Source organism: Cebidichthys violaceus, unplaced genomic scaffold (assembly GCF_023349555.1).
Source record: "Cebidichthys violaceus isolate CVI_PGR_0920_01 unplaced genomic scaffold, fCebVio1.0.p SCAF_22, whole genome shotgun sequence".
Taxonomy (NCBI): domain Eukaryota; kingdom Metazoa; phylum Chordata; class Actinopteri; order Perciformes; family Stichaeidae; genus Cebidichthys; species Cebidichthys violaceus.
In genome coordinates this window covers 11416659-11432898 of record NW_027176395.1, presented here as the reverse complement: position 1 = coordinate 11432898, position 16240 = coordinate 11416659, and the positions used below count along the sequence as shown (strand labels likewise).

The following is a 16240-nucleotide window of genomic DNA, read 5'->3' as shown; positions in this document are numbered from 1 at the left end:
CAATAAATGCCTTATTGCGTTGTTAGCAGCTAACAGTAGCTAGCGACCCACAGTACCCTAGTTAGCCACCGTATGCTAATTTAGGCTAAGCTAACCGCAATGTGAAATGCAACTAAATATATGTATATTCAGTAAAGTCACTATCCGTGTCATTTTGTCTTGTCTTGGCAGTTACTTTTTCAGTCTACACAAAATCATTGCACCATTGTCTTGTCTTTATTGGAGGAATTTACAGCTGTACAAAATTGTATTAGACAAGACGTATTAAAAAAACAAAAACACAATCATGAATCTAACATTACAGCACTGAAGCAATGCATCCTTGCCCTTCACCATATTAACGTGCTTCTTTATCCCCATCCAAGTGCACAGCAGAAAACCAAAACTTTATTCACAACGGTCAATCATCATGGCACATCCCTTTGATAAATAAAATAATTAAAATATACATACATACAAAAACATACACATACAAATAATCCAAGTTAAGTGACACCCTCTCCATTAACAAATGATTAAAGTGCATAACTCTTCTTTTAAAGAATTGCAGCTTAATGACAACAATGACAACGAGGGTAAGTCATGCTGTTAATTAACAGGATGTGGAGGATGGTCATTCTTCTTGGGGGGGGGGGGGGGGGGGGGGGGGGGGTGAGTTCCTACTCATTAGAAGAATGTGTTTAAGATGGTCATGCACTTGTGCTTGAGGGTATTTTTTTATGGCACAGAAGTCAATATACATGCTTGAAATAGCCTTGTCTTTTTGAAAAACAATGAACGGTAAACAATAAAACCCGGGTTAAATCAGATTAGAATCAGATGTGTCTGGCTACACATCACAACATGTTGGCCTTTTAATTGTGTAAATTTGATTAATTAATTAAGCTGAATGTTTGTTGTGTGAAATAACCTGATAATATATATTTACACAGTGCACTTGATCTATGCTGTACAAGTATATTCTGAACAAGAATCTATCTGTGCAAACTGAGCTAGACTGGAAAAGTTTCTGAACATTTGAGAAAATTCAACATGAACTGTGTTATGCAATACATGCAGAAAGAAATCCCAAAATCCCTCAGGGTTTAAATCTTATTTCAAAATGTCAGGTGATTTTGATACAATTACAGGCCTTCATACTGTATGTTTTGCGAAGAGGCAGAATGTCAGCTGAAATACAGAGCACAGGGTGGGATACATAGCCTCCCGCTACTGGTACAATAACAGATTCACAAAATGAAAGTCATTGTGTTACCAGCATCGTTCTCAACGCATTTTGGTGAATGTTGGTATTGTTAGAGAGACACCATACATTCAAAAAGAGGGAACAATACAGACAGCACAATTAGGATTATTATGATCACATTGTGAGCAAATTGGTATGTATTTTTCTACAGCAGCACAGTGCAAAGAATGAAGTGTTCACACATTTCAGTAATACATGCCCTTTCATGATGTAATCTTTTGACATTATAAAAGAGCGTGGCGTAATCTGATGGTATCAATGGCTATTAGAAATAACTTGATTCTGTAGGTCCTCTTCTGATCCACAATTCCGATATTTACCCTGTTTGCCTGTTTTGGCATGTAGTAAATCATATAGTATCTTTGAATGGTTGATGGTGGCATCAGTCGTAACTTGACCAGGTGATTTCCCCCATTAAGTGTTTGTAGGAATCATGGTACATCGCTCTTGCACATGTCCATCTCCATCTGCGTCAGATCAGACTGTAAGTCCTGGGAAAATGTTTAGGTCAAGGCGGAGGATGTGTGTCTGGATATCTGTAGAGTTGTGGGATGCTGATACTTATTCACATAGCTTGGTTATGTAATCTAAAGTGAGAGAATGAGGGGAAAAAAAAAAAATTAAATTATACTTTCAGTGCCATATTAACATCGCCCTTCCAATCACACACATACAGCATTCACCTTGTGTATGTGAGGAGGCATGTCATCCTCTGAGCTCTCCTCTGGTAGTGTGTCGTGGTGTCGCGGTGCCGCCTGACCCTCCTCTGCCCACCCTCCCATGGGCACACCACGGGCTGACCTTACTACTTTTCCCCCTGCACCAAAAGAGTCTGGAAAACAGAAGGACAAGGAAAGCAGAGTTGAAAAGCACTTCTTAAGAAGAACGTGTGGATGATGGGCATTTTGTATGGCACAGAAGTCATTCAAAAATATTTACAAAAAAATTTGCATTTAAAAGAATTACATTTAAATGTATGTGGTGTGAAAGATGGAGACACAATCAAAAAGATGGGTACCTGTTGGGGATCCACTATGACGCCGCTGGCCGCTGCTGTGTGATGACGCCCCCTCCTGGCCCAGGGTGGTACTGCTGATGGCTGAAGCTGACGTGGGAATGGCACTGGGACTGGGAACTGTGGTGGGGAAAGTGTGTGAGCGCGGGAAATGTCTGGAGTTAGGGTTGGGCTCGCTCCTCACTTCATCAGGGATGCTGTCACTGCTTTCGTCGCTCTCCTGCCTGTGCCACGTGTGACGGGATAGCTCGCCACAGGACTGCTGCTTGTGTAGCTACAGGGGGAAAAAAATAGATAGGAGGAAGAATGGGGAGGACCAAAGACAGAGAAGATCGGTGAGATATATGAGAAGACAAATGTGGCAACACTAACTTCATTTGATTTGTCCTCTACTCTGTTCCCCACATATGCTCACTCACAATTACCTCATGCATGTAGAGTGCGTGGATGCTCATCTCAGTGGAGGCGTACTCTGACAGGACCAAACTGGTTAGTTGACCCTCCCATGCACTGCTGCCTGAGCTCACAGTCCGGGCATCCGTCCTATAGAAAGAGAATGCAAAAAAGAGGAGAAAATGTAGACACGGAGAGGAGGTGATAGGGATGAGAAGATGAGAGTATTGCTTATAAATTAAGGTTTAAACTACGTTATAACAATAAAGCTCTTTTCCATTTTGCACTTTGAACTGTGAGTTAGCCTCCAGTTCATATTTAGTGTTGTACAGAGAGATGTAGCCTCAAAAGGAATGGAGTTGGGGGAATGATTCAGAAGGAGAATGTTCTTACCCAGAGCCTGCCATTGCTTTGCTCATGGTAGACGTGTTGCCCGAAGCCCTGTGAGCTGCACTTAAGCTGCCTCTCAGGTGAAGACTACTGCTGATTGGGGAAAGGGAGCGTAAGGCAGATGCCCCATCGCTTAAGCCAGCTGCTGCCTGATTGGTCAAAGAGCCATCTCTGCCGAAATGAATGGAAGTCAGTGTGGAGGGACCCACCAAAAGGTTTGCAATGAGGCTCCTTGGCTACAAGAGAGAGAGAGAGAGAAAGGGCAAGAGACAAGAGTAACTCAAATTTAGCCTCTATAACGATGGAATTTAACTTATGACCACTGTGATACTGAAGCATGAATGTTGGTTTATCACTGTACCTCAGACTCGGACAGTGAGAGTGGATGTGTGTCTGCCCCTGTGGCCTCTCTGTGAACTCGCTCTTTCAACTGGCTGATGAAGTGTGTGGTCTCCTGCGGAGGCTGCCACTGGGGGTTGGTGATGGCAAAGTGCATCAGAGACAACTCTGTCTTCCCATCCTCTGCCTGTTGGTAGATAGACGCCTCTGTCTTCCCCGCTGACATCCACTACAGAAGGGGGAGAGAGGGTCAACCCACAGATGCACACATTGACTCTTAATTCACTTGTATTTCAATCTAATGCATGTCACACAGTCTAAAGATAAGTCATTCGGGTATTTTTCAAGTGCGTCTTCATCAGCGTATGTCTGTGTGGCTGCACTTGATGTGGCCGTCCCTCACCGCAGGGTGTCCATGCTGCCTGATGTCCATCTGGGCAAAGGAACAAGTGTCTCCTACCCCGACCACCTCCACAGTGAAATTCCTGAAGAAATCAATGATCTCCAGAGACTTCCTCCTCAGACAGAAGATCAGGATGATTGGGGTCACGACTGGACTTATCAGCTCCTCTAGAATAAACACCTTGAGGAAAAACAGCGGGGAAAGGTTGACGCTGTACACTCAGGTAGCCAAGTCGGGTTCAGCAATCACACCAAAAGGTATCCTGAACCTCTGATTCGTAAATTGAGTGTGTTATGTAGAACGACACATTCATTTTGATTAAAATCTTGAGGAACGGACTTCATGATTTAAGATTCTAAATGCCACCAGCTGGGACAATCTGGGAGTGTAGAGTAAATCTCTTCGCTTAACAAATACAAGGTGCTTCCTCAGACTGCTTCAGTGGATCTTCTTCAGAGCCAACAGCAGAAATCTTTAGTTTTACTCTCTAGATATGAATGCAAATAACGGAATGAGGGCAAAGCTCAGCATTAGAGACAAGAAGCTGTGTACTCAGATGATATTCTCTAGAAAAATAGCAGTTATAGAAATAGATGTTCAGAGAGGATTTGACAAAATAACTACAGGTCTTTTTCACAGCAGGCATTTTGAGTTGTCATAGTAAAAGGAGCACAGATGTAAGTAATACCATTAATGATGGCTTGAATGCATTTATAACTGTCCCAGACAGCCATGTCCATGAGCCAGTTTACACACTAGCAGGGAAACTGAAACCGGCATTATCTAAATGGATTACATCCACCATTAATGTTAATTAATTAAACCTAATATTTTTTGTGTTATGACATGTTTAAATGTCTACCATGTATAAAACACAGTTTTCGATAAGTTACTTCCCTTGTGATTACTCTCGATATTTATTCCCAGTTCAGTATCCATACTCACTGCTTTGTACTGGAAGAGCTGGGAGAACTGGTCACGAGTCTCATATCTATGTGCATTGCCCTGCCAGTGGTCAGGCATGTAGTGGATATGAGCCAGGATAACCCTCAACAGCTGCTCAGGACAAAACACCATGTGCTTATCTGGGATAAATGATCTGAAGAGACAGAGACACAGAGGTGATGGAAAATAAGTCTTACAACTTAAAGAGGTTCAAAATCAATGGAAAATATTTAACTAGTTTGTGGAAAAGTGCTTGTTAAATAATCCTTGTCTGATTGTCTTGAATATCTTGGATTGTTGAATGTGCAAAAAAAATTATACAGACATAGAACTGGATTTTCTTGTTCCCAAATATCTAATTATTTCAATCAAGAGCTATTAAAAGATTTCAGATAGTTGAGACCTACTTAAGGAAGGAAACCCTCTTATACTCATCCATTATAGAGCAGAATAAGATGCAGGAGAGCTTTAAAGGGATTACAAGTCTGGGTAGCTTTAAAAAAGGCAATAAACAAATGGCTAATGGTCAACAACCCGAACATAAAAGTAACCTGAACCTGAACCATCCCACGTAGTTGAATATTTGTGTCTAATATTCTGATTCTGATTTTGCCATTTCATATCAGTTTTTTGGTGGCGATGGTAATAACTTACAGGCAATTAACAATGATATAATTATATGTTTTAACTATTATAGTTGTTTCTACAATTGCAATGATAAGCTGCTGCAGGCTGCACTGCCATCTCCCAGCCCCTACTTTCCCTCCTCATTGAACCACAATTGTTGCTGCGTCAAATGATTAATCTGTGTGTTTATAAAATGCTTTGGTTAAATAAAATAATTAAATCTGCATACAGACTAACTGGGTGACATTACTCCCCTACCTGCAGACTGTGATACACACTCCAAGCAGCGTGATCGATGAGAGGACATGTTCCACTGCAAGAACGTCCTCGTCATAGATAGTCAGGGCGATGAGGACGGCCAGAAGAGACCCGGCAAAAAACGCTACATTTTTGGCAACCACCGTCAGCAGTGGTGAGAGGAAACAGTTCATATACTTGGATGCAGCCTGAAGGAAACAAAAGGAACAAAGGAAGAGGAAGAGAAACGGGAGGAAGCAGATTTAATTATTAACTTTACAAGCAGTTGAGGAGAGGCACCAGTATCAGTATTGAGGGCAAGATTTTAATACAAAACCATGTTATTGTTAAGTGATGTTTTTGCACTGCCACATAGAGACATTTATAATCTTTCTTTTTTTAAAGTATCAGAGGACAAGCAACTAAGGAGCATCAACTGGTGGCAGGAGATAAGCTACTATCTCATCTGACCTTGTATCCTTTGCTGAGGCGGGACATGAGCTCATGGTCCAACTCATTAAAGTGCCGCAGGTAACATCGACCATACAGAGACCAGCATCTCGCTCCCAGAGAACCAGGCTCTCGCTTGATCACCTAGGTACACACGCGCACACACACACACACACACACACACACACACACACACACACACACACACACACACACACACACACACACACTTGTCTGGAGCACTAAATGAGAACATAAAATGTAGGTTTTGTGTGGGCATGTGAACCACTTACCTCTGTATAACTAAAGAAGGCGTAGAGAATCTGCCACACCAGAATGACTGGACACAGCAGTAGGTTGGCAATCCCAATCCACAGGATACGGGATGCTAGCCTGTCGGCCAGCTCAAGCCTGTTACCTCCTCTCTTATACTCTGATTTCAAGCTCCACTCGTTCTCAAACAGAGAGCCTACAGAGTAATCAAGAATAAAAACCAAAGGGACGTAAAAGAGAATACTCCTTTGTAATTCTAAACCTTGACAAATAGGCAAATATATGAGTGTGTGCATGCAAATAGCTCCTTTCACCTGAATATGACACCATAGAAAGACAGACAAAAACAGGCTGTACACAGAAAATGAATCACATCGTCAACATGGACGCACCTGGCCCCCAAAAGAAGATGAGCTCAAAGTTGTATTTGAGACCCCGGGTGTAGAACACAGACTCCCCAAGTGCAGGAAGTCGAAATCGCACAGGAAGGAGTGATTTATTCACCATGGCCACCTTGAGAAGTGCAGGAAGAACGTTTTGGATTAGGGTCACACTGTTCTGTTATGTTTGCAAGTAGCTGCATCATCAGACATGAATAGTTCAGAAACCAAACAGTGGGATTAAGATGTCATCACAAACGGACAAACCATGTAGTTTTTAAAGCGGAGGATGCGGTGGTAAATGTCCAGCTCTGTCAGCTCTTTCTTATGGATGCAGATCTGGTGCTCCTTCTGGATCTCTACTATCCTGGCCTGAACCTCCTGCCATGTTGCATAGGGAAGTTCTGACTGAAAAGAAAAAAAGCACAATAAATGCCAGCAAATAAAATATCCAATACCCTTCTAAAACAAATGTCTTTGTCTGTCTCACCATGGTCATCTTGAGTGCGTTGATGTAGAAGGATCGGATCTCCCAGTAGCAGCAGACATTGTAGATGAATTTGACCAGGCGGTGTAGCCAAAACACCCCAGAGATTATCAACACGAAGATCACAAACGCATTGTCTCGGATACTGCGGGAGAAGATATTCACTTTTATAATTCAAAAATGTATACATCCAACTGCATTACGGTCTCCAGACATACTAAGAAAGTCTTAAACATTCATGTTTCAGTGTTGATGGTTCTTTATCTCACAAACACAATCACAACACAAGAAATAATTATTGCCTGAATTACAGCGTCACACTCACCGGGCACTGCAGACATCCACTGGGAGGAAGGCATCGGGCAAGGTGACTTTAGATGAATCGGTGTGATTTACAAACTTGTTGGCGAAGAGTATGTCATAGTCCACACAGTTAGCCAGGAACACCGTGAAGCCAACCACAAACAGCAATTGACTGCAAGGAGAAAGAGAGAAAGAGGAGAGGACATACTACTTGTTACAGTTTTACAGACAGACACAAGACTCTCTCAAAAACATAATTCCTGATGGATAGGTTACATACACCAGCTCAAAGATCTCTCCCAGCAGCATACAGGTGAATCCATTCTTCTGGTGCAGATTATAGACGTAACAGATGTTAAGGAATATTGTGAATGTATCTGAGGTTAGCAACCTTGTATTAAAACTTTCACGGTGCAAAATCAAAAGGAGCACAATTCATGCGTCATGGACAATAAGGACACAACACATTAGGAATACATGCCAAATCTATGTAAAAGGATATTCTCTGGAAAAACAGGTCCAGGTTTTCAATATGGTGCCATTGGGCTGCAAAATATTCATTACAAAATTAGTAACAGTGTTAGTCATCACTATCAGTGTAAGGTGTGTTTCTGTGTGCGTGATAACTTCATGAGTTGTTTGTGATTCGCGTACGCATGTCGTACATTTGGCTCCTTCAGGTACGTGCATCAGCAGGTTCTCTTCTCCAGGCGGAGAGTCACTGTAGGATGCTTCCAGGCGCTGGTACTCTGTGTCAAAGTGCGCCATAGTGACGGCAGCTTACGTCTCACCAGGTAGCTGAGCCCACTGCTACAGACTGGAGCCCAGAGAATGGCAGAGAGAGATGAGGGGAGGGCAAGAGGGATGAAGATACACATACAGGTGATTAACAGGACGAGGAAGAGGGGGGGAGATGCCTTAGGAGAAAGGTTTACACCTCACATGATATGTTAATAATCAACTCATTTAACACTTACGCCCCATAAATTATGGAAAACATGTAGTACAGACCACAGCCTCTCATAATACCACCAACGTTCCCAAAGAGACTCAACAGATAGTATTGACTCAAGACCATGGTTACATGGTTTAGAGTACAAACAATATATACAATACAATGATGACAAAACGATGGAAACCCAGCAGGAATGAAGTACAACAACAATGATTTAAGAAGCATCTTAATTTGGCTTACACAACTGAAATATCGAAATCTTATGGTGTGATAACTGTCCTTAAACCAAGAGATTACATCACAAATCAGAGACCATTATTACACATGTAAGTTAGTCTTTACTGTAGGTGGGAAGAGATACTAGATCATTGAAAGATCTATTAACTGTGGACACGACTAACGTACATAAACTGTCTCAAAGCAGAGCTATGGTGTATGTCAATTTCAGAAATTATTTTACCTCCATTGCAGTACAGTACGTCCTCTCCAGCTGTGGTATTTACTCAACATTACCAGCTGTAAAAAAGAAAAAGAAAAAAGGAAGAGACATTTTCTAGGACCATAACAGACTGTAGGACCGGGGCTTTTATGTCACATTTCTTTTCGGAGGGAGTACAGTACAGCACGAGGCTAAACCTAAAAACGAGATGAACGAAAAAGCGTTTGACTGTTTGGTGGTTATTTGAAACAGGATATTAGCAGAGACACGTCAGAGTACGAAGACAACACAGGAGAACCGATTCAGGTGTTGTTGTTGTCGTGGTTTGACAGCACAGGCCTGCCTCCCTCTCAAAAAAACATGTCGCCGCATGGAGTGCTTACCGTTAGCTTCCTCCTCCTCCGCAACCTATCCCAAGGTTTTTCTTTTATTAATCTAGTACCCGTCTCGTTTTCGTTTTTCTTTTGGCTGCCTCACGAAGTCATACACGAACCAGTTTCGTTTTCGAAACAGCTAGCTGTGTGGCGTCTGTCACAGCAGTGGGGAAAGGGAGGTTATCCAATCAGAAAGAGAGTTATTTAATGGTAAGAAGAGCCAACCAATCAGATGTAATCAGAGGCGGGCTCTTAAATTGTGTTTTGTATATATGGACCAACACGCCTTGCGTGAAGGGCCTCCATGACGAGCTCCTCAGCTACAGTGGTTTGTCTAATTAAATGGGTGTTTACTACCACCGCCTGGCCGTTTTAAGTAGCGCTACAATACGGTTCTGTCATACTGCAAGTGTACTCTTGGTGATGCTGCTACATGAGGATTCTACAGGTACATTAAAAACAATAACATGTGACAATTCCTGTTATTACACAGATTTTTTTAGTGATTTTTGTCATCTGTCATTGTTGTTTTACATCTTAAAATGAGTATTTAGAACATGACTTTTGATCAACTCAACGACATTATCATATAAAGTATACAGTGAAAGAAATTAAAAATAATGGTAACTCTTTATTTTATTAGAATTATTTCCTCTAATATCTGAAACTTTTCAAGCAAGGAGCTATAAAGAAAATAGAGACAGTAGTCCGTTGATACACTTCCACCAATTAATTGATTTAAGGACCTTAAGTTTGTGATTACTGTGTATGTTGGCTGTAGAGGCCTAAAACATATTATGTCCAAAATGAACAGCAGCCATTACCATAGATAATATGTCTGCTAGTTTCTGCTACTTACACATTTTTGAAATACATTATTTCTATGCCAAATGAAGCTGAGAGCACACCAACTAAAGATCCTAATAACTTTCTTGGCAAATATTAAGATTCAGACTCAGATCGAGAGGTTGAGAATTAACAGAGCAGCATGGCCTCTATATGTTTTGTTATTAATACCAAATAATGTGATCTTTTAAAGCTTTGCTTGTGCATCATATTTCTATGAGCATACAGTAGATGGGTATAGATGTACAGTAGATGACTCCATAGCACCAAGATGATGCTTTGCAAAGCCAAGCTCACCTTCTGTTGCTCTCTGCTGTGATGAATATTCATACATGATTGTCAAGACTTTGGACAGCTGTGCTTTTGTTCACTGTGTCACTGGGTTAGTTACACTGCTACCTTTCACTGTGTAAGTGTGTGTGTGTGTGTGCGAGTGTGTGTGTTTTTTGTGTATATGTGTGTGTGTACTTTTGCATATTGAACTTAGTACAATGACGATTTAATTTGCCAGTCTCCCCAGACAAGTAAATTAATAAGAATGGTTTTCACGCACAAATACCTGGATAGTCAGTCCACACAAACAAAAACAGGAAGACAAACAAACATGCAAACATATATGCACATTGCACACAAAGTCATTAACGCTAACAGTCTGACAGGTCGACAGCTCTCTGTGCTATCTGTCTTTCTTTAACACCTCCACAATACATTTTTCAATCTCTTTCTTGCCCCCAATCTCTAATTTTCTTTTTTTTCCCATCATGTAACTTGTTTTGACAGTGTGTCTGTTTGTTTGTGTGTGTGTGCAGATTTTTTTTAAAAAAGGGCAGGGGTGTCTTGAGACAGGGGGGAGTCTGTGTAATCCTGTTATTATAGTGGTCTGGGCAATTTAATCTGTTCTGATTAGGATTAGGCTTCATTCAGTTTAATCCAGTTGAAAAAGTCTGTCTCAACAGAGCTCAATAGCTGATAAACCACAAACAGTAACTGAGATATAAAAGTAATGTAATGTACAACTCAAAATTTCTCACCTCAACCTCTTGTTAGAACGTGCTTGTATAGCTTCACTTTCTGTTAATTCACTTAATTTGTTGACGTTTGTACAGGAAAAGTAAAGGGTAAAATTGCAGATGTTACAGATAATCTAAAAACGTAGAGATTACTTTTCTGGCCTGACTGAGCTAAAACATTTTTTGCCCTTTCTCCTGATCACAATAGACAAAATACAACCAAAAAGTACATAGCATTGACATTATACAGATAATTGAAAAATAATATTGAGTTTTCCAGATCTAAAATTAAGATATAACTTATGTTGTATGTTATGATTCTGGACTGTTGTGTCTGTATGTGTGTGTGAGCATGATAGTACTCTGCTGCTGGCTATTGCTGGCTGATTAAATTACCCCACTGTCTGTCGGGAATTAGGGGGTTACATTGACAGCTAATTTGGTCCAAAGACGTGCTGTCATGCTGCCATGTGTGGTGCTGGGATAGCAGGGGTGGGGGTGGGGTGTGGCAGGTGGGAGTGCCGGGATGGGGGCCAGGGAAAAGGGAATCAGGATGAAGTCATCTCTCTATGTAATCAGATCAAGCTCCTTCCCGGGCTTGCACCCATGTGAACTCAACACAGCAGGTATGGAATCTATACACACACATGCACAAACAATTTACACAGGGTGCAATATTGGACTCCTTAAAAATGAAAATGTAATCGTTGCTTGTCTTCCTCTCCCTGCTGGTACCCCTGGGGCGGTTTCCCAGCAGCCCTAATTGTCCCACTTCCTGTAGGGCTTGGCAAATATTCAAGAGATTACTGTTTTAATCTATTGCTGTTATAATTTTGAGGAATTATTTTTTGATTGGGGCGAATCATGATTCAGTTGTTTTCTAAATTATGTCAATTTATAGTTACTGAACTCAGGATTTTAGGAATTCTGAGTCTTCTGACCCCTACATTTTTAACAGTCAGTTATTCAGTCTAGTGTCTCAATGTCCCAAGATGACAGTTTACTGTTTCAAAGCAATCTGCCGGGAAAGAAACTCTGGTGGAGAAGTAATGAGGGGTTAACAGGGCTGGGTATTAAACCTCAATCTTACACTGATACTTTGAGAAGTTTGTTATTTTTTTACCAAATGAGTCAAAACCTATTTATATCCTCCAAAACAAAACTATTGGATAGCCACTAATATCAACCAGCCTCAAAATATCGCCCATTTGTTAGTGTTCAACTGGGAAATGTTTATTCCCCTAAAACCTCTAAGTTTAATGGTGGTCCCTGAAATATGCCACCTGCAAATGTTGTCAATCAGTCCGGTGTGATTATCAGCTATATTATTAACCTGCAATTTTCCAAACCTGAACATTGATACATGTGGAAGGAGGTCTTATGTTTATTGCCATATGTATTTTACCCCATATTGCACAACCTTTTGTGGTCTCTTATTTCCCCTGAAAGATATTTTGGACACTTGTGGACAGAAAATAACACACACACATATACACACAGACCCACGCACGCACAGAAGGAATCAGTTTAATATCAATTTCCTGTCCGGGTTGTATTTAACTGGAGATGTTTGACAAGGGTAGATTGTTTTTGTCTGTATGTGTGTGAAGGAAATAGTGATTACCTGTAAGGAGAGGAGGTCAAGCTTTCATTTATAGTTTGCTGATATAGCACTGTTGGCCAAATTATTTTTTTGAAATAGTACACCGCTGTCTTTGGATAGGAGCAATAATACACACTCCACGGTCTGCTGATAGTAATTACAACTTGAACACCTACATTTTGTTCCCTTTAAAAAGTCGACTGGTCAGTAAATTTCTTTCCAAAATGACCTTCTTCATTCTCCTTTATTCTTAGAAATGTGATTCAATTTTGAATCCAGAGCAAAGTGTGTTGCATGAGTCATGCACATTGGATGACATCATATATGTCACTCTCTGAGAGTGTGTGTGTGTGTGTGTGTGTGTGTGTGTGTGTGTGTGTGTGGGGAGGGGGGGGGAGGGTGTGCATCAGACATGAATGCATGAATCATTGTCTCGTTCAGTATAGCCTACTTGTCCCCGGGGAGTGAACTCTGACACCACTTCATGGATTGTCCCTCACAAGCACCACAGTGGCTGAGCATCTTCTTTTTTCCCCACTTTTTCCACCTTTGTAATATAGAGTAGCAATATTAAAATAATGTTTGTTTTTCTATTTATTGCAATGATTTACTATTTTAACTTAAAAATCAGCAATTCAGATCTTTGTACGTCTTTGCACAGCCATCTCTCGATGTTCGCTTTGTCTCTCTGTCCTTACTCTCTCTATACTGTATCCCTGTTATACGTATGCATCGTAAATTAAGTAGTTGGGCATCCAGACATGCAGATGTCCATCAGACCTGCTCACTAGACAAAAAGGTTAAAGGTCACAATCAGCAGTTTAGTTGATAATCAATACAGACAAAGATGATGGCATGTGAGGACAGATAAAAACTGTCTGGTGGAAAAAAATTACAGAAACACTTAACAATATATAGAGTTGCTTCCCTTAAATGAATAGTGTGACATTTTGGGGAACATCTTCATTTGTTTTTTTGCAGAGTTAAATGACAACATTGACTATAGCTGCTTAGCTTAGCGATGCACAAAGATTCCAAGAAGTGACTGTGTCAGGCTAGCAGTTTGCCCCTGTTTGCATTCTTTGGTGGATGTTATTGCTCCATCGGAAGGATTCAGCTGGTATGATATTCTATCCATAACTGGACTATTGGAGAAGCTCTCCTTAAAGGTGGTATAAAAGTGTTTGTATTTTAATGCTTTTTTTTAATTTGGCGTGATGAGAATCTGAGTGACTGATGTTGAAACATACTGTTGCGAACAGAAGTGTTTGGCCACTGCTGGCAGAAGTTTAATATTGAGTAATTCAAAGTCAATTAGATTAGAGACTAAGTAACCTCATCTGCTCGATATTACATTTCCTCGAGTGTTAGAGTTTGTGTGTTTGTATGTCACTGGGAAACGCATCATGAACCCTAATGTAGATTAATGAAAACAAGGTTTAATAAAGCTGCTGCAGTTATTGTTATAGCATAGTTTGTCTTGCACTGCCAGAGTGAAACTTGGTTGATGTATCGAATGAAGAAAGGCATCAACCATTAAATATTTGATTATTTTTAACATATAACAAGGGGCATCTTATATTTAATGGGGTGTATTTATACACATATATAAGTATATAAGACCAAACAAAGCATCTTTGTATCTGGGACCATTGTAAAAACCAAAACAGAGCTTGTTGAAATTTAACCCCCAGGCCTTGCTTTGGATTGTCCCATTTTACCAGTTAACTAGTACAAAGTAAGGTTGATGATCAGGGCATTTCACACTGAGTTTCTCTGTATCCCTTTTATTCAGTGTGTCCTCTCAGACAGCAATAAACAGATGTGTCTGCAGGGAGAGCGTCGGGTCACAGAGGAGGGGGCGACTGAAAGAGACAGAGGTTAATAAATGAGGAGAGATTTATGGATGCCGCGGATATAAAGCTGATTGGCTGTGACATTGTGAGTGATGCATATTACCGCTTGCAACATATGAGATGCACCCACTCACACACCAGTTACCAGATACATGTGATAAATGATATGCTTCTTAACTGTATGTAAGTGTTGTTTGTCAGTTCCATAGATGTGTACATACAGATGAAGTCCTGTGCGATGTTTGGGCTCAGCTTTGAGCTCTTCAGTAATCTGTCTGCGTTTTCACTTGGAGAACCAGAAGGACCTATTGATGATCTGTCCACAACACACACTTCTCTCTGATTCACACCCCCCCCACACACACACATTCAGTGAAACAGTAAGAAGAGAAGGAGACGTCAAGGAGAAAGAGAGAGGGATAGAGAGCTGTGGTCAGATGAGTAAGCAGAGTTCTGCTCTTGACTCGCAGGGAACAAAATCTGTACCACAATTCACTGCTGAGGGTCACACAGTCATGGTCTTGTCATAGTAATGAGAATTTAATAGCCCAGACTTTCTAATGTCTGTGTATTTAAACGTGTTTTTTCAATGCATGTGTGTGTGTTCCTGTATACATGTGCATGTTAGATGAGTTGGGTCGATGGCTTTTAGGTAATAATAACGGACAGCACAACCCCCCTCCTGCCTTTCCACTCCAGGGATTTTTCTGTGCAAATTTGTGTCCGTTGCATACAGTATGCTATTGACTTCCATATAGATCAAAAATATGTTCAGTACATTTGTTTCATACATCCTGGAGTACCAGTCGGGTGGGGTTTAGTTGCAGACAACATGAAGGGTTTTGAAAGGTGCAATTTAAAGGGAGTCAGGGCAGTAATATAGCAGCAAACAACTATTTGCACTGCGCTCATAACGCTGTCCTGACCCACAGCCCCATCTGGGAAGTGTAGCACACACCCTCCGGTTTTCCACGGTAAACACTGTTAGCTCTGTAGTTTGCACCGTTAGCTCTGTTTGCACCGTTTGCTGTGAGCCGCCAGCTCAGCAGTCGCCATGTTGAGATCAGTGACTGAGACCAACAGAAATGCTCTCAGTCACTGTTATCAACAGTTATCAAAGTAATCAATTGATTGATTAATCAACTAATCGTTTCGGCTCTACTTAACATGATCTGAATTGTTCCGGTGTGATAAACCACTCTCATTGATTTAAAACAAATGCTTAAAATAAACATAGTTAGGCATGTACATTTGCTTACAGATTTTGGTGCATTTAGGATTTTGTGTGTAGCCTGTATCATGACTGGTTTATACAGTAAATGCATTGTCTAATCAAAATGTTCCCAATACAGGCAAAATATTAATCCCCACTTTTCTCCCAAAATGGCCAATGATGTCAGCGACCTTCAGAGCGAGGCCTCATTAAATTTGAAAAGAAACACTTCTAAGAAAACAAGAGAGATAATTTGAGAGTCCATTATGAATCGTAAGCGCTGCTGCAGGCCACCTAATCACGCTGACAATGCTGTAATCCCTGTTAGTCCTGTGTCAACAAACTGCTTCTGGTACCTGAATGCACCACTGCAATATAACTCTGGCAATTGTTTTTAGTACATGTTACTGAATATTTACAGTGACTATAGACATTCTCTAACAATGAAACACCAAA

At 40.8% G+C, this 16240-nt stretch overlaps 1 protein-coding gene across 1 annotated transcript; it reads right to left on the bottom strand.

Moving 5' to 3' along the window:
• Window positions 1-194: 194 nt before the first annotated feature.
• atg9a (ATG9 autophagy related 9 homolog A (S. cerevisiae)) lies at window positions 195-9413 on the bottom strand. Its single transcript, XM_068717930.1, has 20 exons — window positions 9266-9413; window positions 8904-8959; window positions 8154-8305; window positions 7991-8034; window positions 7769-7833; window positions 7511-7660; window positions 7189-7330; window positions 6966-7106; window positions 6711-6831; window positions 6339-6514; window positions 6067-6189; window positions 5617-5804; window positions 4732-4885; window positions 3787-3966; window positions 3406-3612; window positions 3048-3280; window positions 2687-2804; window positions 2265-2535; window positions 1930-2078; window positions 195-1833 (listed from the first exon to the last, which is right to left on the bottom strand). The coding sequence occupies exons 3-20, from the start codon at window positions 8254-8256 to the stop codon at window positions 1825-1827; spliced, it is 2574 nt and encodes an 857-aa protein (XP_068574031.1). The 5' UTR covers window positions 8257-8305; window positions 8904-8959; window positions 9266-9413; the 3' UTR covers window positions 195-1824.
• Between the last annotated feature and the right edge of the window lie 6827 nt (window positions 9414-16240).

What these genes read in the sequence shown, in the direction of transcription:
- atg9a (XM_068717930.1), bottom strand. Translation starts at nt 8,256, where the DNA reads ATGGCGCACTTTGACACAGAGTACCAGCGCCTGGAAGCATCCTACAGT. An exon ending in CCTTCTTTAGTTATACAGAG is followed by an intron (nt 6,190 to 6,338) that starts GTAAGTGGTTCA and finishes GTGTGTACCTAG; the next exon opens with GTGATCAAGCGAGAGCCTGG. An exon ending in GCCTCAGCAAAGGATACAAG is followed by an intron (nt 5,805 to 6,066) that starts GTCAGATGAGAT and finishes TGTTTCCTTCAG; the next exon opens with GCTGCATCCAAGTATATGAA.